We start from the raw sequence: 20,024 nt of genomic DNA, 5'->3' as shown, positions 1-20,024 counted from the left end.
AGAGAGAGAATAGACAAGAGAAAGCGAAGAAGCATAGGAATTAGCAGCAGGCAGAAGACAGAACTATGTGCAGTGACATGTGTGTATATCGTGACTATGATTGCCTAAAACTATATCTTGTAGGGAACAGCTGTGAGACCAATTCATAACATAGATCATGGATCAGCCACGAGAATTGGCCAGCTCGCAGTGGGTAGCCAGCCGCCAGCAGTGATTCCGAACACTGAGGCACTAGGCAATAAGGATTGCCAGGGCTCCAAAGCACTTACCAAACCAGAGGACACTATATGGGCACTTGGGCAAGTTTCTATGGCAACCATCATTCACCCTCTAGTCAGTTCCACGTAACCATCAAGACACGTATCATTACAGAAATAAAATACGTATTGTATGTATTCGTATGAGAATGTCATCAATTCGGGTTGTCCTATATTATTACACTGCTAACAAAACTTACCCATTGCTTTGCTTCAAATCGCAATGTTTAATGGTTGCATCCTGCCATGTTTCTGAGGTATGTAAAAGCGTTCGAGTCATCTTGTATTGCCATGGTAACACGTTTTCTCCCGAGGGCAGCTGAGGAAGGCAAAGACGAGAATGGAGAAGCTTCGAGCACGATTCTACTGGAAGCGCGCGGTATTGCGCTGTAAGGCACAGCAGTAGGTATCATCACACACCACGGGGGAGCCACGTGTGTGGCTGGCACAGCGACGACATACAGCATATAATCATTGATAAAATATTGTTATCATTCGGTAACACCAGGAGGTGTCATGTATAATAGACACACACAACACACACACACAGGCCTCACACGCACGACGGCACGACGCACGCGCACGACACACAAGCACACCCACAGGAACACACACAGACACACACAGACACAGCACAGACACACACGAGACACACAGCAGCCTATGCCACACACACACACCACACACAAGCACACAGCACACACACCACACACAAGCCTACCACACCTATGTATTATGACACTCCTGCTAACATGAAGTCGCGTCATATACTGCAGTGTAAAGTTCTCTGGAGAGTGGCGGCGGATGCCCAATATTAGGTTTCTAAGTCTGTTTACTGTGTGAAATAGTTCTTCATTGTGCAGATTAACAAACATCTATTATATAATCTAATCGTATTCATATGTGACTTGTTGGCTCTCAGAATAAACCCACCGCGACTGCCAAAGGCGTTCTCTGTGGACACTAACGACAAGCGGCTGTGGGTCGGCAAGGATTATTCCAACTTCATTCTCAAGGGACGTGACCCAATCTTGATGCCCCTTTCTCAGGTACCCCCCACGAGGAGAGAGTAAGGAAAGAGAGAGAGAGAGGGGAAGGAAAGAGGGAGAAATTATAGGAAGATAAGAAATAGAAGATAAACAACATGGCTGCCATTGTTATACATAAAGGTGTTCTTGTGTTTGAAGACCAGATTGACCGTAAGACGACGCCTGCTGGATCCGGTGGCACGACATGCGGTTCCGCTGTGTCTACGGCAGCTCGCTCCTAGCGCTGCGCCTCGTTTTTCGCCACTTCTCAGTGACAGCGTTGGATAACGCATGCCAAAGTAAGGCGTCTGGCTGCGAATGTGAAAACGCTTGTATCTCGAGTTTTACCAGAAGTAATTTATACCTATTTTTTTTGTACTATCTATATCCATTGCATTGACTCATCGTGTTAACAATGTCCTGGAGTGTGGAATATAATGAAAATCTTGCAGATAATGTACAATCGTGCATCAGAAAGACCGTGTTCATTAACAGTTTGCTCAGATAATGAGGTTGTAACCTTAGGCCCTGGTCACAACCGAGCAACGACGCATTTGTGCAACGACACGACAGGAAAATTTGGGCAAATCGTGGTCATCGGGGTCGTCGGCAAGACAGTCCTACGAAATTTTGAGCATCGTGGCATCGACTTGCCGTCGTGAGCAAAATTGAACATGCACCTTTTTTGTTGCACGATTTTTTGTGGTATCTATGTCTTCTGGTTGTCGTGAGTCTCTCTCTCTCTCTCTCTCTTTGTCTCTCTGTCTCTCTCTCTCTCTCTCTCTCTCTCTCTCTGTCTCTCTCCTGTCCTCTCTCTCTCTCTCTTGCAGCTTCTCTCATACACACACATGCTCTGTCACGTTGTGTATTCCTTACTTTACAGAATCAGTTCTTCATCACACAGATGGACAGCACTGTTGTGATTAACGGCATTGCTCAGGCTCTGTTCGATCGCATCCGGCAGGCTCACGAGGCAGGCGAGAACTTCAGGTGAATATACTCACGCCCACGTCAACTCACTATAAGCTAAATCATAACGAAGCGAAATATCAGGAGAATATCAGAAATATAACAGCCTTATGTCCCACCGGGGTACCAAGAGGATAAGAAAAAGCAGAAATATAAGAAGTCATAACAAAGGAGCTAAAAATACGAGGTGAGATGAAAGCAATGTTAGGTGGAGAGTTCATTAATTAAGAGAATCTTACCATTTTCATACTTTGTTTTTAAGGAATACTTCATGTATTTCCGTTAGTATTGAGACACAGCATATAGATCATTTAAAGAATGCGTCGATGCCGTGATAGTAGAATCACGTTAAAGATTTACGTGCACATGACAGCGATATTCCGCACAACACTTACCTCGTAACAGGTTTCTTACACGTGCTTTCGTATCCCTCATGCATGCAGGGTGTACGTCGTGATGCCCTTCCTGCCAGGCTTCCTAACTGTTGTTTTACACGATGGTGCTGTCATGTCTCTCATGCATGCAGGGTGTACGTCGTGATGCCCCTCCTGCCAGGCTTCCTAACTGTTGTTTTACACGATGGTGCTGTCATGTCTCTCTCACGCATGCAGGGTGTACGTCGTGATGCCCCTCCTGCCAGGCTTCGAGGGAGAAGTAGGAGCTCCTAGCGGCTACGCGATTCAGGCTGTCACTCACTGGCAGTACACCTCCATCTCGCGCGGCGGCAATTCCCTGCTGGAGAGATTGAGCGCAGCTGGTAGGTGATGTAGTGTATATAGGTGACACACAGTGCGACGTACGTGCAGTGCTGTGGTCTGTTGGTGCGGTGACACAGTATGATATACGTGCGGTGTGGGTGTGTGGTGCTGTGGTCTGTTGGTGCGGTGACACAGTATGATATACGTGCGGTGTGGGTGTGTGGTGCTGTGGTCTGTTGGTGCGGTGACACAGTATGATATACGTGCGGTGTGGGTGTGTGGTGGTGTGCTCTGTTGGTGCGATGACACACTATGATATACGTGCGGTGTGGGTGTGTGGTGGTGTGATCTGTTGGTGCGGTGACACAGTATGATATACATGCGGTGTGAGTGTGTGGTGGTGTGGTCTGTTGGTGTGGTGACACAGTATGATATACGTGCGGTGTGGGTGTGTGGTGGTGTGGTCTGTTGGTGTGGTGACACAGTATGATATACGTGTGGTGTGGGTGTGTGGTGGGTTCTGCATACTTGCATTTTTCTGTACATTTACACCAAACTAAATCAATTAGTTTCGGTTTCGATTTCACGAGAATGTTCTCTCACAAGTGGCAGAATGCGGGACTGGAACGCAGGCATGTAACGTTACATAATAACTGCTCCCTGTTTCATCTTAGGAATACCTTCTCAAGAGTACATCAGCTTCCATGGCACGCGTACGCACGGGGAACTGAGGGGACAACCGGTAAGTGCCATGTACCTGCCAGCGTGCTGGTGTAAAGGAAATAGACGGTTGATCACCAATGATACGATATGGTGTGAATGCTGGACTACCAGGAGCGTAGCTAACCCATTTTACCTGGTGGGGGGGGGGAGCCGCATGCGTGGTGTGTTCTGAGAAGGTGACCGCCACTGACAGTAATGTATCTACATTTCTCTGGGAGAGAGGGAAACTGTTCTCCTTGCCCCCCCCACTAGTTACAGTCCTGAGTACTCTATCACGTATGTAATGTGTACAAATGCAGATCCCCTGATACCGTTCACACATGTAGACTCACACACTTTCGTTATCAAGTTCCGTAAACTTGGAAATTTTATATTATTCATTATGACATTTTTAAGTCTACATTGACTAATATAATAATAATAATGATAATAATAATAATAGTGATGATAATAATAATTATAATAAAAAAATAACATATTTAGTAAACAGCAGCTATCTGATACTATAAATGAGGAGATATTTATCAAACAAATTTCTCACGTTTGTAGGTATCTGAGCTGATCTACATCCACAGCAAGATGTTGATCGTAGACGATCGCCTCTGCATCATAGGTTCTGCCAACATCAACGAGCGCAGCATGCGTGGCAGCAGGGACAGCGAGACAGCGGCCATCTTTGAAGACACGGAGTTTGTTCCGTGTACGTTCGATGGCAAGGAAGGTCAGAGGGGACTGTTCGTGGGTTCACTCCGCACACAGGTGTTCAGGTGAGAACTCTTCATCTCTCTTCCTTAAATAATCATCGAACCAACCTTATCATTATACTACTCAGAGTAGTGACAACTGATGATGTACTATATAAGTATTATGTGTGTGCATGCATGCGCATGGGTGTGCATATGCGCATGGAGCAATATAATTAAGTTCTTATGTTAATTATGCTACTCTTAATGTAATGTATATTAATTACATTATTTATATATTGATGAGTTGTGGAAAGATAGAAACAAACAATTTACACACAGAGGAAGAACATTACCTTGCCTTGGCAGATAACATACCATCGCCGTTGCTTGCGTCTCATATGAATGCATCGTAGACTGTTGTGACCAGAGAAATACTACACTAGTCTATATAGTCTCTACTAGTGTCTCTGTATATTTCTATGGTTGTGACACACAGGGAGCTGCTTGGCTTGATGGACGTCAGTGGAGGTGCTGATGTTGTTGCCGACCCGGTCAGCGATCACTTCTACACGCACGTGTGGATGACGACGTCAGCCATCAACACACGCGTCTTTGACCAGGTATCTCTCTCTCCCTCAGTGTTAGTCCAGCAACGCCCGTGTTGGCTGATCTACAGGCTTGTCTCGTGTCACCCTGTCTTAAGCATGGTTCCCTGGCATATGTTACCCTGTGACTTTGTTTGTCTCTGTCCTATGCAAGGTCTCTTGTCTTCTGTTACCTTGTCTTAAGTATGGTTCCCTGGCGTATGTTGCCCTGTTTTTGTTAGAGCTTATGCATGGTTTCTTGTCTTATGTCACCTGTCTTATGCACGGCCCCCCTATCTTGCGTTACCCAGTATTATGTTACCCTGTCCTACGTATGGTACCTTGTTTTATGAAACCCTGACTCACGTGTGGGTCCCTGGAATATGTTACCCTGTCTTACGAACAGTCCCCCATATTAGGTTACCCTGTATTCTGTATGGTCATATTTCTCATGTTACGCTGTCTTTTGTATTATCTTATGTCTTATATCACCCTGTATTATGTATGCTCTCACGCAGAAGTATCCATTCGATCTTGGCTTGACCTCGTATTTTTCTTCAGGTGTTCAACTGCATCCCGACAGACCTCGTGCGCACGTTTGAGCAGTTGGCCGACTACAAAGAAAGGGCAAAGCGCCACCTGGCGATCACGGACGTTGATGCAGCAAGAGAGCAGCTGTTGAGGGTCAAGGGATATCTCGTCTTCTTGCCTCTGCATTTCCTAGCTGACGTGGACATAAGACCGCCAGCTACAACGAAAGAGGGGCTCGTGCCAGACATGCTCTGGACGTGAGGGATCGCTTTCCTCAGCTATCATCAAGAGATGACTACGGTTGAGGACTTGCCCTTGACGTAAGGTCACCAGCCACCAAGGAGTGGAGCTATCGATTAGGGTGTGCTGCAAACATGCAGCCACCATCCTTCACCAAGGAGGGGGCTATAGGGGAGAGCATACCATATGTTTATAACCATTGCCAGCAGCAGCATCAGTAATAGTAGTAGTAGCAGCAGCAGCAGCAGCAGCACAGCCCCAGCAACAGCTGCAGCAGGAGTACCACCATCATCATCATCATCATCAGCCGCAGTAGCAATAGTTCATGGTAATAGCTACATGTACACAATATGTTCATGACACTCACTTCATGAGTAATTGCACAATTATTTCGACAGTATATGTAAACGTGTTAATAATATTCACGGACTGTACTTACTTTTGTCTGGAAATTTAGTTTACTACTTGCCCCCCCCCCCCGAAACGGTATCTTTAGACTTTTCTGACCCATATTCATGAAGCACTTACGTATCATTATTAGCACTTACCAGTATAATATAGTATGCATACATACATCAGTGTTCATTATAATGCGACCAGCTGGACTGTATTGCAGTGTACAAATGTAAGAAGTGTGTACATGCGCTACGTGTATAAATTTATCCAGCCGATTATATGGCATCTGACGCGCAATAAAAGCAGATGTGAGATGGATGAGACACACACTGCAGGTATTTACGCATGCATGGGCTCTCCCTTCCTTTACGTGTAGTTCGTACTCTTTTCGCTGAAACGTGGGTCACTTCCTCACTCGACACAACTAGTTTGATAACCAATTTACCCAGGGCAAGCGTAAAAACATGAATTAACTTCAGTCTCAGAGTTTCACACTTGCTGTCGAAATGTCGATAATAAAAAGAATAAATAATATAAAAAATCTATATAAATTGCATACTGCCTTTGATAATACCAAGTGCATACCCCTTATTGCAGCTCTGTGATTAGTGAGTTCTTGATAAAATCAATAATGACGACTACAATAAGAGAATGACTGTTCTGTATATCTTGCTGATAAAAATCTTCATTACAATGCGCGAAAATTCGAATGCAGCCAACACCTTTCATTGGCAGCACTGTCTCCTGTCAAAATTGCTATAGTATGCTGCGAAATATATATTATATATATATATCAATGTATATAATAACACTGTTATTATATCCAGCTCCGTGGTATCAATAAAGTGTACATGGAAGACTTCTACTACATAGACTGTACTACTGGCTTGTTGGCAACAATATGTAAAAACAACAGAAGTAGATATATAGCTATATATATAATACTTTTGACAGTGGATGCATTTATTATTAAATGTACAAATCTACATACCTATGGTGATAAATAATGACAGAATCACACTAGCTAACAACCAGTAGATGTCAACGAAAAGACAAAACTTTGGTTACAGAAATGGTATAGGGAGGGGGTCGGGAATAGAATGGACGTAGTAAGAGTGATAAGTCAGATGGTAGTGACATCTGTTGGATGGACCTGCATACCAGCGTGGCGCTTGTGAGAATTGCCTACTGCCACCAGCTATGCCTACAGGCTGTGTTGTAAGCTGTTGTAGTCTGTTGCAGCTATGTCTACAGGCGGTTGTAGTATGTTGCAGCTATGTCTACAGGCGGTTGTGAGCTGTTGTAGTATGTTGTAGCTATGTCTACAGGCGGTTGTGAGCTGTTGTAGTATGTTGCAGCTATGTATACAGGCAGTTGTGAGCTGTTGTAGTATGTTGTAGCTATGTCTACAGGCGGTTGTGAGCTGTTGTAGTATGTTGCAGCTATGTCTACAGGCGGTTGTGAGCTGCTATAGCTGTCTGATTCTGCTGTAAGCTGTTGTAGCTGTCTTTGGTTGTGTTGTAGTCTGTTGCAGCTATGTCTACAGGCTGTTGTAAGCTGTTGTAGCTGTCTTTGACTGTGTTGTAGTCTGTTGTAGCTTGTCTCCTGGCTGTGTTGTAGACTGTTGTAACTATGTCTACAGGCTGTGTTGTAGACTGTTGTAGGCTGTTGTAGACTGTTATCTAGTGATCGTGTTGTTACTTGTAGTCTGTTGTTGCTTTATCTAGAGATTGTGTTGTAATCTGCTGTTGCTTTTTTAGATATTGCATTGTAATCTGTTGCTGCTTAATCGAATGATTGTGTTGTAGTCTGTTGTTGCTTTATCTAGAATTTGTGTTGTAGTCTGTTGTTGCTTTATCTAGAATTTGTGTTGTAGTCTGTTGTTGCTTTATCTAGAATTTGTGTTGTAGTCTGTTGTTGCTTTATCTAGAATTTGTGTTGTAGTCTGTTGTTGCTTTATCTAGAATTTGTGTTGTAGTCTGTTGTTGCTTTATCTAGAATTTGTGTTGTAGTCTGTTGTTGCTTTATCTAAAGGTTATGTAGTAGTCTGTGGTGGCTGTGTATACAGGTTATGACGCAGTTATATCTATATACAAGGATAGATAACTACAGTCACTACAGTACTGTTACACCAACAGTAAAGCCATGTTGACCTCAGACACAGTAATTACGTTAGCTCAACGATGTTCACATGTCTGCCAGCGATCGCACAGATCGTCTGCTAGCAATTTTGAAGCTTACTCGGTGTGTGGTGGAATGAATCTGCTTGAAGGTCAGGGATCGGGTTAAAGAGAGGTAGCTGACACAAAAACACTTCACAACTACTTAAACGCATGGCAGCATGCAGCTGTAGCTGCCTCCACAGGGGGGCAGCACGACCAGCCAAGTCAGTGCAGGTGGCGTTAGTAGCTACCTAGCGGTCGGCATATGTTTCCATGAACCAGAGTATCCGCGTGACTAGCATGCTAGTCACGGATGCGGTAACAACACATGAATGCTTGCTAACACACTGCGGCGCCACCTGTCAGGTGGGAAGGGCACTGACACAAGAGCATCAAGGCAAAATTAGAATTAAAATGTACACGCATAAAAATTATATATATATATGCAGGCCCGTAGACAGCTTTATATTGGGGGGATTCGTTTTTAAATGTTGGCAATTTGTGAGGGCGCGAAGTGACCGAGCCGGGGGAGGGTGTGGGAGATTTTGCACGATGGAGATTTTGCAATTATTACACTAAAATGGAGCGATCTGGTCCTGAGGTGAAATTCTTGCAAATTTCCAAATGGAAAAAAGTTTTGTTTTTTTTTGCTCGGGGAGGGGCTCGGGAGAGGGGGGGTTCGTGCGAACCCCCCGAACCCCCCCCCCCCTGGCTACGGGCCTGTATATGTGTATATGTATGACAAGAAGAAAGGGAAACAGAAAGCAAAATAGATATGCCAAATGTACATCATTGCTGCGTCTACTTAAACCTACATCACACAGCACTCGCAAACCTTCGGCTATGATAGCATAAACATTCATCCATCCGTCAATCAATCATCATTATCATTGTCATCACCCTTCACAAATTTTACATTGATTCAGAAACAACTCCACGACGCTGCAAGCAAAACACTAGAACAGCAACGACAGCGACACGTAGCGGGCAAATGTTGGCGTTCGTCCGACAAAAAAAATCCTGACATGCACGTGTGCGGGTATCTACTGTGGCGTGACACACGCAAAGAACACTCACTAGTAGTCAAAAACATCTAATTTCTCATCTACCTTAAATATCACTTCGACATTTGTGTCACTATGATTCCACAATCTGGCGTTTGCTCAAATGATTACAGTGGCGTAATTACATAATCACATTAGGTGGTAGCACCTGTTCTGTGACCTAGGCGTATTAGCGGCACGACCCTGCGAGGACATCCACCTAAACGCCCCCCGCTGGCTGGTAGGGGGCGCTGGTGACTCTTCTTGCGTACAGGCTATACCCATGGCAGTGAAATAGCTGTGGAGGCAATGCATCACACATCAGCGCGCCCTGTTGACAAAACATACGCGAATGTCCATCGAGCTTCGATAGCAGCTCTGAGTAGATGATGAGGTTATAATTACATGCATTACCTACGAGCCAAAGCTCGAATATTCACCACTCAGCCACTTGTAACCTCGACCAGCAACCAACCGCAGGCCCCGGCGTAGCAGAACACAGCCTAAACGTGCACATCGCGAATAAACGATCAAAATCTACGGAGTTTCGACGAAATGCTGTTCGTGTGAATTGGAAATGAAAATAAATGATGAAAATAATCTAAAGGGAATAAAATAATAAACGAAATCCGTTTTTTTTAACTGATCCAGTTGATGGTCAATTCCGGCCGATCGTATCCGGTCCTGCACCGGTCAGGCTGCTGTCAGAGGTTACTAGTGTGAGTGGACCAGTGGTCCCGATCTCAATTACACTACTACACGCACGAACATTTAAAGTCAAACCTCACACAAGTGAGCGCCAAACGGTGTCCTTTATAGACAGGTGTCCGTTCTAGAGAGGTGGTGTAACTGTGCAACAGCCAGTCGAGAGAAACACCCCTAGTGTCCTTTACGGACAGGTGTCTGTTCTACGGACGTGTCCACTAACACAGGCTTGACTGTACACACGTAAATGCACTGCCGCGACACCGGCACAGGGGGTCACAGGGGTCAGGGAGGTGACCCTAACCCATGTGAGGTGGTGGGCAAATAGTTACTCACGATATCAACTGCAATCAATATACACCAAATTTAAACCGACTGCTATGTATTATGTATACCAGCATTTCAGACGTATACCATGACATACGTATGTATACATGTATTCACGTGCACACGTGTAAGGTATACACACACCATACATTCCACTGAAGGTATGCACACATGCATACACACGCAGCTTGTTCATACATACACGTACATAGCTGCACAGAGTTATAGATTTGCACTTGTAACAAGTTGATCACAAAAACAGACAGTAGATGATAAGAGCATTTCATACGCACTCCCAATGCAGCACGACACGGTCACAAATCAAAAATACGGAACCAGCTCTCTCTTACAGCCACGTTTCTTAAACAGCACACAAGTCAACTAGAAAACCGATATCCCACCGGACCCTGTTGGTCCTCTTCTCTACTTCCCAGCGGCCCCTGCCCGTACCCTCTCCCACTGCCTACCAGCCCCCATCAGTCCTCTTTCTGACTACCCACCAACACTTGTCCGTTCCCTTTCCTACTACCTACCGGCTCCCGGCAGTTGTCTCTACAGGCTCTCAGACCTAAATACTAAAGTACACGAAGCACGCAAAACAAAACTCCACTATTAAACTCACGAACATTTAACCAGTAACAGGGCGTCAAGTGACAAGTGACGCTCAAAAAATAGGAAAATAGGAATTTCAGATGTGAAAAAATATCGATCCATCCCGATCCACCACAAATGGTTTTATTAATATACATATTTGGAGTTACATCACATGCAAACAATATTTTGAGGTTTTAATGAGAAATGCATGTTAAAATTGATAAGCAGTTTATACATGCATAAGCACCCATACATGTAGACAACTCCAAAATAGTATGACGTACGTGTATACAGGGGCTTTTTGAAAAAGGGGGGTTCCAGTAAGAAATAAAGGGCACTTTTATAAAAAGTTGCCGAAGGCAGCTTATGCGACGTGTCTAAGGCACGTTGCCACTTAAAGGGGGCTTAGAAAAAATTTAAAAATTGGTGCATTCTGAGAGCATCTGAGCAGTAATTTTGATGTCTAGAATGCAAGATGGAATTCCAAATTTTTAAGCAGAAAATTATCCCTTTTTTGGGGTAAAAAAGGGGGGGGGTCCAGACCCCCTGGACCCCCACTCTGGATACACATACCACATCCAACTGAAAAACAACTTTACTGAAATAAAATCTGTGATAGTAAAGAGTATATTACATTAATTTAAAGTAAGGGATGGGGGTCTGAGGGTCCTCCCCCAGGAAATTTTTGAAAATTGGGTCACCTGAAATGTAAATTCCTGCATTCTGAGAAGGATACATACAATTCTGGATTCAGAAAAATGAAAAGCCCTCAAAAATATGAAAAAATAGGAATTTGTCCAGAAAATAAGAGAAAATAGGAAAAAATAGGAACTTGACGCCCTGAGTAACAAACGATGCTCCGGCCACGATCCAGTCTCTACATCGCCGATCCTCACTCTTCTATCTTACAGGTAAATAAGGCTACGCAACGCTACTACGCACACACGCACGCACACATGTGCACGCACGCACGCACGCACACACGCACGACGTGAGTGCCCCGCCCGTGGCCTGACCAGCTCGCCATAATAATAATATTAATAATAATAATAATAGTAATCATATTCACAAAAGAAAACGCCAAGGAACGCGCGCCACGGCTCCCCACCACGCACGCACGCGCGCGACACTCACGCACGCACGCGCACGCACGCACGCACGCACACACACACACACGACACGCCCACCAGCCGGACACCGCGATTGGTGGTTCACGCGATCGTGGCCGGGGCAGCGCGCTAGGGGCGTGCCTCCTCTCCCCTCCTACTCTGCCCTGTTTCCCCTTCACCCGCGCCCTCCCCCGACACACCCCATCTATCCTCCCTCCCCCAACAGAACATCTACGGACTTACATCTAGCTACTAAATACTTTCTCCTCCTCCTCATCATCATCTTCAGCTTACAATGGCAGTGCTAAACAGCTGGTTGATAGGTCTGCTTACAGACTCAACAATTCATCATCATCGTCATTATCATCATCAGGATTTAATCCGCGCGATGGCGGATTTTCTACATTAGTATCACAGATAGGTCCAGAGGGCGGGCCACCGTATGACCCGACCCCCCTACTTAAGGCCTGTCCCCTGTCAGACCCCCCAGGGGTGGGGTGTCTTCACCTATGAAAGACTCCCACCCATCGTGGAGTCAATCTGACATTAGAACATTAGACCCTTTACCTCTCAGTATGGTCCTACACATCGGACCCCAAGCCTCTGTCCACACTGGACAAAACCCCTCCGTTCATCTGTCCGTCCATCCATCCATCCACAGTAGACTCCAACCTTCTATCCATCCATCTGTCTACACCAGACCACAACCCTCTACCCCCACGTCCATTCATTCATCCACACGTGACCCCAACTCTCCGTCTGTCTGTCCATCCATCATCTGTCCACACTGGACTCCCAACCGATTTCCATCTATTTGTCCGTTCATCCATCCATCTACACTGGACCCCGTCTGTCCACCCATCCGTCCATCCACATGGGATGGCGTCTTGCGCGTGACATCTCCCGTTTGGCAAGTAGATTTCAAATGCTGTCTTAATGATCGAACGCCCCTTTTGAAAGATCGTGTGCAGTGACATTGTGTCGTCTCGCGCCTCCCCACGGGGCGACGTAAAGAAACAACGACAACAAAACAAAAAGACATCCCTAATGCAAACTACGTAATGGCAGTGCATTGTGTGTGGCGTTGAGGTGTCCATCTCGTCGACTCAGCACTCGAGAGCGACGCGTCCTAAACACTAAACTCACTCATCTGCGCACACTTCTCACATTTGAACATCCGTTCAGAGCAGTGCGCTCCCTGCCGCGTCGCTCACCCAGCGCGAAGCATCACGGCAACGACAGTTGTTCATGCGTAAACAACGCGGGTTCGCTATCGTTCCAGTAAGAACAACAGATCTTCCCGCGCAGCGAACAACCAATTCGTGAATCCGCGTTAGCGAACGTACCAAAGAAAAACAATTAATTATATCGCTACGATCAAATCAAAGGTTCCGAACGTCTTCCGGCGGAATAATGATAATTCTTGTGCGTCTCTCAGACACTGACCTGGCATCTGAACGTTTTCTCACATTTAAAACCCCGGGGGTGCGGGGATACTGGCGGCAACAGCACACTACCCTGAACGTCAGTGCATTGACTATTCATCTTACCCTATCATACGCACGCAAGCAGTCACGTATGCGCGCATGCAGTCACGCGCACGCACGCACGCACGCACGCACGCACGCACGCACGCACGCACACACACACGTACGCGCGCGCACACGTACACTCACACGTACACACAAGTACAGTCAAACCTGTATATGAGGGTCACTCTAGGAAAATGCCGAAAGCATCCTTTATAGACAGGTGGCTGTTCTATACAGGTGGCCGCTAACACAGGTTTGACTCCACTAAGCTCGTTGAGTGGTGACAGCTCCCGCCGATGTCTACACGCAGCCGTGGCGCCCTCTGACATCGACGCGACGGCATCTACTACTGTATACACGCAGACATGGCGCCCTCTGTCATTGATGCAGTGTGACAGCATCTGCTACCGCCTACACGCAGTCGCGGCGCCCTCTGTCGTCAATGCCCTATCTAATTGGCGCACACTCACGGCACAAACCGCGCACACGGCGCCGCCACCTACGTGCGACAGTCGTAGTTACTCGCGGCGCCACCTACGCGCGACAGTAGCTACTCGTGGCACCACCTACGCGCGACAGTAGTAGTTACTAGTGGCGCCACCTACGCGCGACAGTAGTAGTTACTAGTGGCGCCACCTACGCGCGACAGTAGTAGTTACTAGTGGCGCCACCTACGCGCGACAGTAGTAGTTACTAGTGGCGCCACCTACACGCGACAGTAGTAGTTACTCGCGGCGCCACATATGCGCGACACTCATAGTTCCTGTCTACTTCCGTCGCTGTTTCCTGGGCGACGGAGCGGCGGGCTGGCCCGGCGTGGCGCCGCGCTGCTCCGGCGGCAGCATGGAGCCGAGCGGGCCGGGAGGTAGCTTGCACAGCGGCACGGTCTTCGTCGTGGCGATCTGAGATTCTGGCACCCAGCTGTCGGGGAGACTGCAAGAGACGAGGAGGAGGCTCTGTGAAGCTGCATGCAACCATGCCTTCCCAAACGTTAATGATTTGAAGAGAAAGAGAGAGAGAACAAACGAGAAGGGAGATAAGGAGAGAGAGAGAGAGAAGAGAGAGAGAGAGAGAGAGAGAGAGAGAGAGAGAGAGAGAGGAGAGAAAGAAAGAAGGAAGAGAGCGGCGACGAGAAGAGAGAGAGAGAGAGGAGAGAGAGAGAGAGAGAGGAGCAGAGAGAGAAGGAAGAGGGCAGGGAGCGGATGGAGGGAGGGAGGGAGGGAGGGAGGGAGGGAGGGCGAAGGGGAGGGAGGACGAGAGGTTAGGAGAGAGGGGAGGGAAAGAGGGAGGAGGGAGGGAGGGAGCAGGAGAGAGAGAGAGAGAGAGAGAGAGGAGAGAGAGAGAGAGAGAGAGAGAGAGAGAAGAGAGAAAAGGAGAGAGAGAGAGAGAGAGAGCGGAGAGAGAGGAAAGAGAGCGAAAGAGACAGAGACGAGAGAGGGAGGGAGAGAGGAAGGGAGGGAGAGAGGGAGAGAGAGGGAGAGAGACGGGGGTAGACCAAGAATGGTAGGGCAAAAGAAGAAAGACAGAGAGAAAGCGAAAGAGAGAGACAGAGAGAGATATGTGTCATTCCCCACACACCACCATAGCATGCCAGCCGCAACAACAACGATTCCACACACCAAGCACACGGACCGAAGATAACCCCGTGACGATTACACGTTACACCAGTAGATGGCGGCACCGTGTCATCGGCGTGTCTGTGTACTTACATGTGAGGGGGAGACCAGCGCTGTAGGGCGAACACCTTGCCTGACGCCTCCCTACGTCGACATATCACCTGCGACAAGAAGAGCGAGATTACGGCCTAGAGAAAGCAGGAGGAGGCAGCAGGAGAGGATGTCAGAAACAAAATTAGTCCTAACATTTGTCGTAATTTTTTTTTCTTGTACACGGGATCTCTATCTCTATACACTGCGTATGAAGAAACTTTTTCTGTATCCTGTTTCTGTCAATCGTCTACAAGACAAAAAGAGTTCATGTTAAGACCAATGTTAAGACTAAATTTGTTTCTGACAACAGGCCCCTGATGACCTTCAGGTATACGCGGATACGCGAAAGACACACGAAAGACAGAGATGTACTTTCTATCCGAGTCCGAGAAGCACTCGCTGGTCTCAGCAAAACTAGTGATAAACCAATTTTTCCTGAAAATCAGGGGCCCGTTGTCAGAAACAAAATTAGTCTTAACATTAGTCTTAACATTAACTTCCACTCGTTAACCGCTGACAGAAACATCGTAATGTTACGAGAACAAAAAATCCTCGCAAATATCCTCTTAACATTACGAGAGCCCAGACCCTCTCGTAACTTTAATATTAAGTTGAAAACAACACATTTACACTACGAATTACAATTGTAGTGATATTATATTTTATAATAATGAATATGAAAGTGTCAATGACACTGTAGCTCACCACAAAAAAGAACAAAAATGAGTGAGTGAGAAGAAGTCAGTTTTAATTGAGCAACCATCGACGTACATTATAGAAACGAAGACTATATAACTCCCATTATATACTCCTGATAATTATGTGTAATTTTTCATGTTAAAATAATAAATAATATTATATATCAGTGCTCGAAATAAGAAAAAAAATGTGGTTGTCCTGCGGACAACCCAGGCATCAAATCAGCGGTTGTCCGCTAACAATTTCTGGTTGTCCAAAAAATGATCCCCAAATCTCCTATTTTCAAATCACATAATCATATATGTCAGAAAAATCACCCGCAAAAACAGGTGGTTAGCCAGGATTTTTAACAAGGGGGGCCAAAATCAGCGAGACTGCGCCAAATAGTGGATGACGTTATATTTTAATGGCTTCCAGGCCGCCTCCTCTCCACAACCTACGGTGCCCGCTACTCTCATTGCAATCTTTGTTTGGGTGCCAGTCGAAAGGCGACATTTTGTTCATTGTTCTGCTGCTCCCGAAGAATTAATTGTTCAGTGGCGGATCTTAGGATTCCAGAGAGGGGGTTAAAAACAAGCGGGGGGGTATGGAGGCCTCCCCACCAGAAAATTTTGAAGAATGTAGATGCGGCCAGAGACTGGTATTTGCGGCATTGCTTGAGTAACATGTAGCAGCCTTCAATGTCTGACTACGACTAATTGCCTTTGTTTTAAACTTTTGATCAACATTGAAATCCCCACTGTTTTGTTTGTTTTGCGATGGGCAAAGCCTTCGAAAATTCAAAATAAAATGGATATAAAAATACCAAATATGTAGGGGTGAAACATTGCTGGTTGTGCTGGTTCCAAAGTCGAATTCAGCCTCTCATAAATCAGAAACGCTGAACATGAGTACCAGTGTTGGATGAAATAGCAGCTGGTATGCGTCGCTTTCCCCAAGCCCATAGATTAATGGCTGGGCCGCAGGCTATAAGTGTCTTAGGAGAACCACATGAGAAAAGCATTAAATAAAGTGCGTTGTCGTCTACATTTTTCTTATGTTGTCCACTTCGACAAGTCTCAGACTGGTTAGGGTATGTCCGCGCAAATTGTGTTGTCTCTGGACAACCGGGACAACGCTTATTTTCGCCGCACTGTATTTATAAATTATAGATCATTAAAACAAAATGATACATGTTGGTGACTGGTAGATACCTATCCCCCTTGATGTGTTCTTAGCATAATCATTATATCATAACAATAATAATAAATAATAATAGTATAAATCATAATATTTCATAGCAGGAATTTTTGCATTAAAGATATTGTCATAAATCTTGCTAAAACGAACCAGACGAAGTGTGACAGCCAAGATCTGTTTCGTTATCTGCGTGCCTATATAATATGCTATATAGATTGCCAAATGCCTACCGTAATTTGCATTTTTTTTTAATATCAAAAACCCCTAGCCCTTATTCAGTCACCTACGCAAAATGGCAAATATCCGTGAACGCGAAACTGAACTAATGCAATCCCATTTTTGAGGCGCAAAAAATTACCTGTGGCCGAAGTACGCGAACGCATGGGTAGTCCGACTGGCGTGCTCAGAAATAGGAGCGTTTAATTATGGGAGCATAGCAGTAAAGCGAACTATACCTCAATAGAGTACCGCAAGTGATGACGGCACCACTGGCATGACAACAGACGCTACTGGTTCTACCAACGATATGCTCTGGGTAACAGTTAACTGCTGCTGCTTGTGTTTGTACCCGATTGTAAATTCCTTGCTGAGAGTCATTATTGCAAGTTGTTTATAAATTTAATTTTTTTTCTTAAATCATTAAATGATTTAAGATCGACTTGCTATACCGATGCGTTTACAGGCTGTCTGGCGCACACAGCGGACTCGTGTTTTACCGTAGCGCACAACATCTTTCACGCAGTTTGTAATGTATGGAGCCCAGTGGATAGTGTAGAAAACGCAAGCCCGTATGTTGTCTGACAACGTGACGGTCACACTTCGGACTCTATTTCAAACATCTGGGTCAAACGGTTCCTGAGTTACGTTGACGCGGTAGCCAATGTTGAGCAGGACGGACGGACGTACGGACGTATGGGGGGGGGGGGCGGACGGACGTAACGTACGGACACGGACGACCGTAGCGACGGACGACGACCCAGGCAAAGCTCAGCTTGACGATGTTCAAGCGAGCTAAAAATGTGTGTTTTGTCTTGAAACACACGTCAATATCATTAATTATCTAGCCCGAGCTAATAAAACAAACAATACATTTACAAATGGCGTATGACATTTGTCTCTTTGTTTTATAAGTGAATCATTTACTTTAGTTCTGAGGGTTATTTTCAGTTGAATTAATGTTTAAAATTAGCTACATAAAACGTTTCATAGTTCAACTCATCGGCATTAGAAATTATATTAAAAAATGTTTTAAACACTAAACAGTAACTACAGTTGATTACAACGACGATGGCGCCACTTCAAGCGTCACGATCTGATAAGCTGCCGCAAAACCACTTTCCAGCCAAGGGCTACAGACCGGAGGGTGTTCTTATCTTATTAATTTAAAAGCAAAGGATGTAAATGTGCTTATAAACGACATATAGTTTCAGTTAATAATATGGATAAATTTCCCTAAAATGAAATATCGTTCGTTAACATAGCATTAGATAAATAATAATTGCACTTTTGCTGAATCTACCCCTCGCTGTAACGTGCCGAGAAATTCAAATACCAACTTTTTCGGGGTGGCAAGCAGCGGTTGGCGGGGGGTGGGAGTGAGGGTCGTAGTCATGGCCCGTTCAAGATTTGTAGCGTTGATGTGTCATAACTTATAATACAATTAAATTGTATCTGGTAACAATACGTGTAGGTAATAGACGATTTGTTATACAGGTAACTCAGTAAGGTACAGTTTGTATGCAGTAAAATCCAGAGGCTACATGTCCCACACCTCGTGGACTACACATGTTAGACACATTTACATGTCTAACTATCTTGGCCAGACTCTCCACACTCTTCGCGTCCCTGTGTTACAGTGTTGAGAATTTTGTCCTGTTTGACAGAATAAATTAATGACCACGTGCGTTTTCATCAAATATATTTACAATGTGTTAGCCATCATAAGTATCATCAATAACTGTAATGTGTAATAAATGTTGTATGAATTTGAATTTTGTGATAGATTCTCACCATTCAACAGGCAGCATTGGATGAGTTGCCTGTTATCGTAATTCATAAATACTGAGATGTGTTTCTGTCACAGCCCTCTCGTAACATTAACATTAGTGTAAGTGTATCGTAGCATAGCAATTTAACATTGAGCAATTAACGTGACGATGTTCTGACCCCGCTGCCTTAAGTAGAGTGCAAAGCCTGTAAGTAACCAACAGTTCAAGGGTAATGGGCTAAAGTGTCCTTATAGCAAGTTATCTCATTCTATGGCGAGGAAACTGCTGACCAATTTACACTGTCACGGAGGCTCTCCCATCACATGATGCAATCCGCGCTTATCGACGAGAGCAATCTGATTGATCGATTTGTTTTCGTCGACCTCTCGATCTCAAAACGACACAACTTGATTGGTTGAGTTGCAGCGTGAGATATTTTGTTTCCCATTACCTATCTAACCTCGCTGTTTTTATACGACATCCCTCATATATAGCACGCAAGAACATATGCTGCCTGTGTAGTTTTGTTTTTAGCTAGTCATGTTATTGATGGTAGCAAGATATAACACCTTCCCGAAGTAACGTGTTAAATTTGTGTATTTAAACGCAATTCGGAATCGCAAACGCAGGATTAACATTATTGATACATGTATAGATAAAATTACATGATATTGATAGACGGATAGTCTATGATTAGCATAAATACAGGATACGTAAGTGCTTTTGCGTGCATCACTGTCAGTGCATGTGTAGATGCGTGTGTGTACTCTGTGTGCATAGATGCATACATGTGCATGTATGTATATGTGTGTGTGTGTGTGTGTGTGTGTGTGTGTGTGTGTGTGTGTGTGTGTGTGTGTGTGTG

The 20,024-nt window shown here is 45.2% G+C and overlaps 2 protein-coding genes across 2 annotated transcripts in view; one reads left to right on the top strand and one right to left on the bottom strand.

Moving 5' to 3' along the window:
• LOC106806678 (phospholipase D2-like) overlaps window positions 1–8,599 on the top strand; it is a 24,319-nt gene extending 15,720 nt beyond the window's left edge. Inside the window, 6 exon segments of the mRNA XM_014808690.1 lie at window positions 2,169–2,275; window positions 2,866–3,011; window positions 3,627–3,694; window positions 4,225–4,442; window positions 4,858–4,981; window positions 5,507–8,599. Coding sequence (XP_014664176.1) covers window positions 2,169–2,275; window positions 2,866–3,011; window positions 3,627–3,694; window positions 4,225–4,442; window positions 4,858–4,981; window positions 5,507–5,737 — 894 coding nt within the window. The 3' untranslated portion in view covers window positions 5,738–8,599.
• Window positions 8,600–14,402: 5,803 nt separating this feature from the next.
• LOC106806677 (zinc finger protein aebp2-like) overlaps window positions 14,403–20,024 on the bottom strand; it is a gene marked incomplete at its 3' end in the record, with an annotated part of 51,271 nt that continues 45,649 nt past the window's right edge. Inside the window, exons 4-5 of the mRNA XM_014808688.1 lie at window positions 15,294–15,361; window positions 14,403–14,517 (exon numbers count right to left, since the gene is read on the bottom strand). Coding sequence (XP_014664174.1) covers window positions 14,403–14,517; window positions 15,294–15,361 — 183 coding nt within the window. The remainder of the gene's footprint in view (window positions 14,518–15,293; window positions 15,362–20,024) is intronic.

The sequence above is a fragment of the Priapulus caudatus genome, unplaced genomic scaffold (assembly GCF_000485595.1).
Source record: "Priapulus caudatus unplaced genomic scaffold, Priapulus_caudatus-5.0.1 Scaffold174, whole genome shotgun sequence".
Lineage (NCBI taxonomy): Eukaryota > Metazoa > Priapulida > Priapulimorpha > Priapulimorphida > Priapulidae > Priapulus > Priapulus caudatus.
The sequence above is the reverse complement of the archived record's forward strand: the minus strand, read 5'-3'. Positions and strand labels throughout refer to the sequence as shown.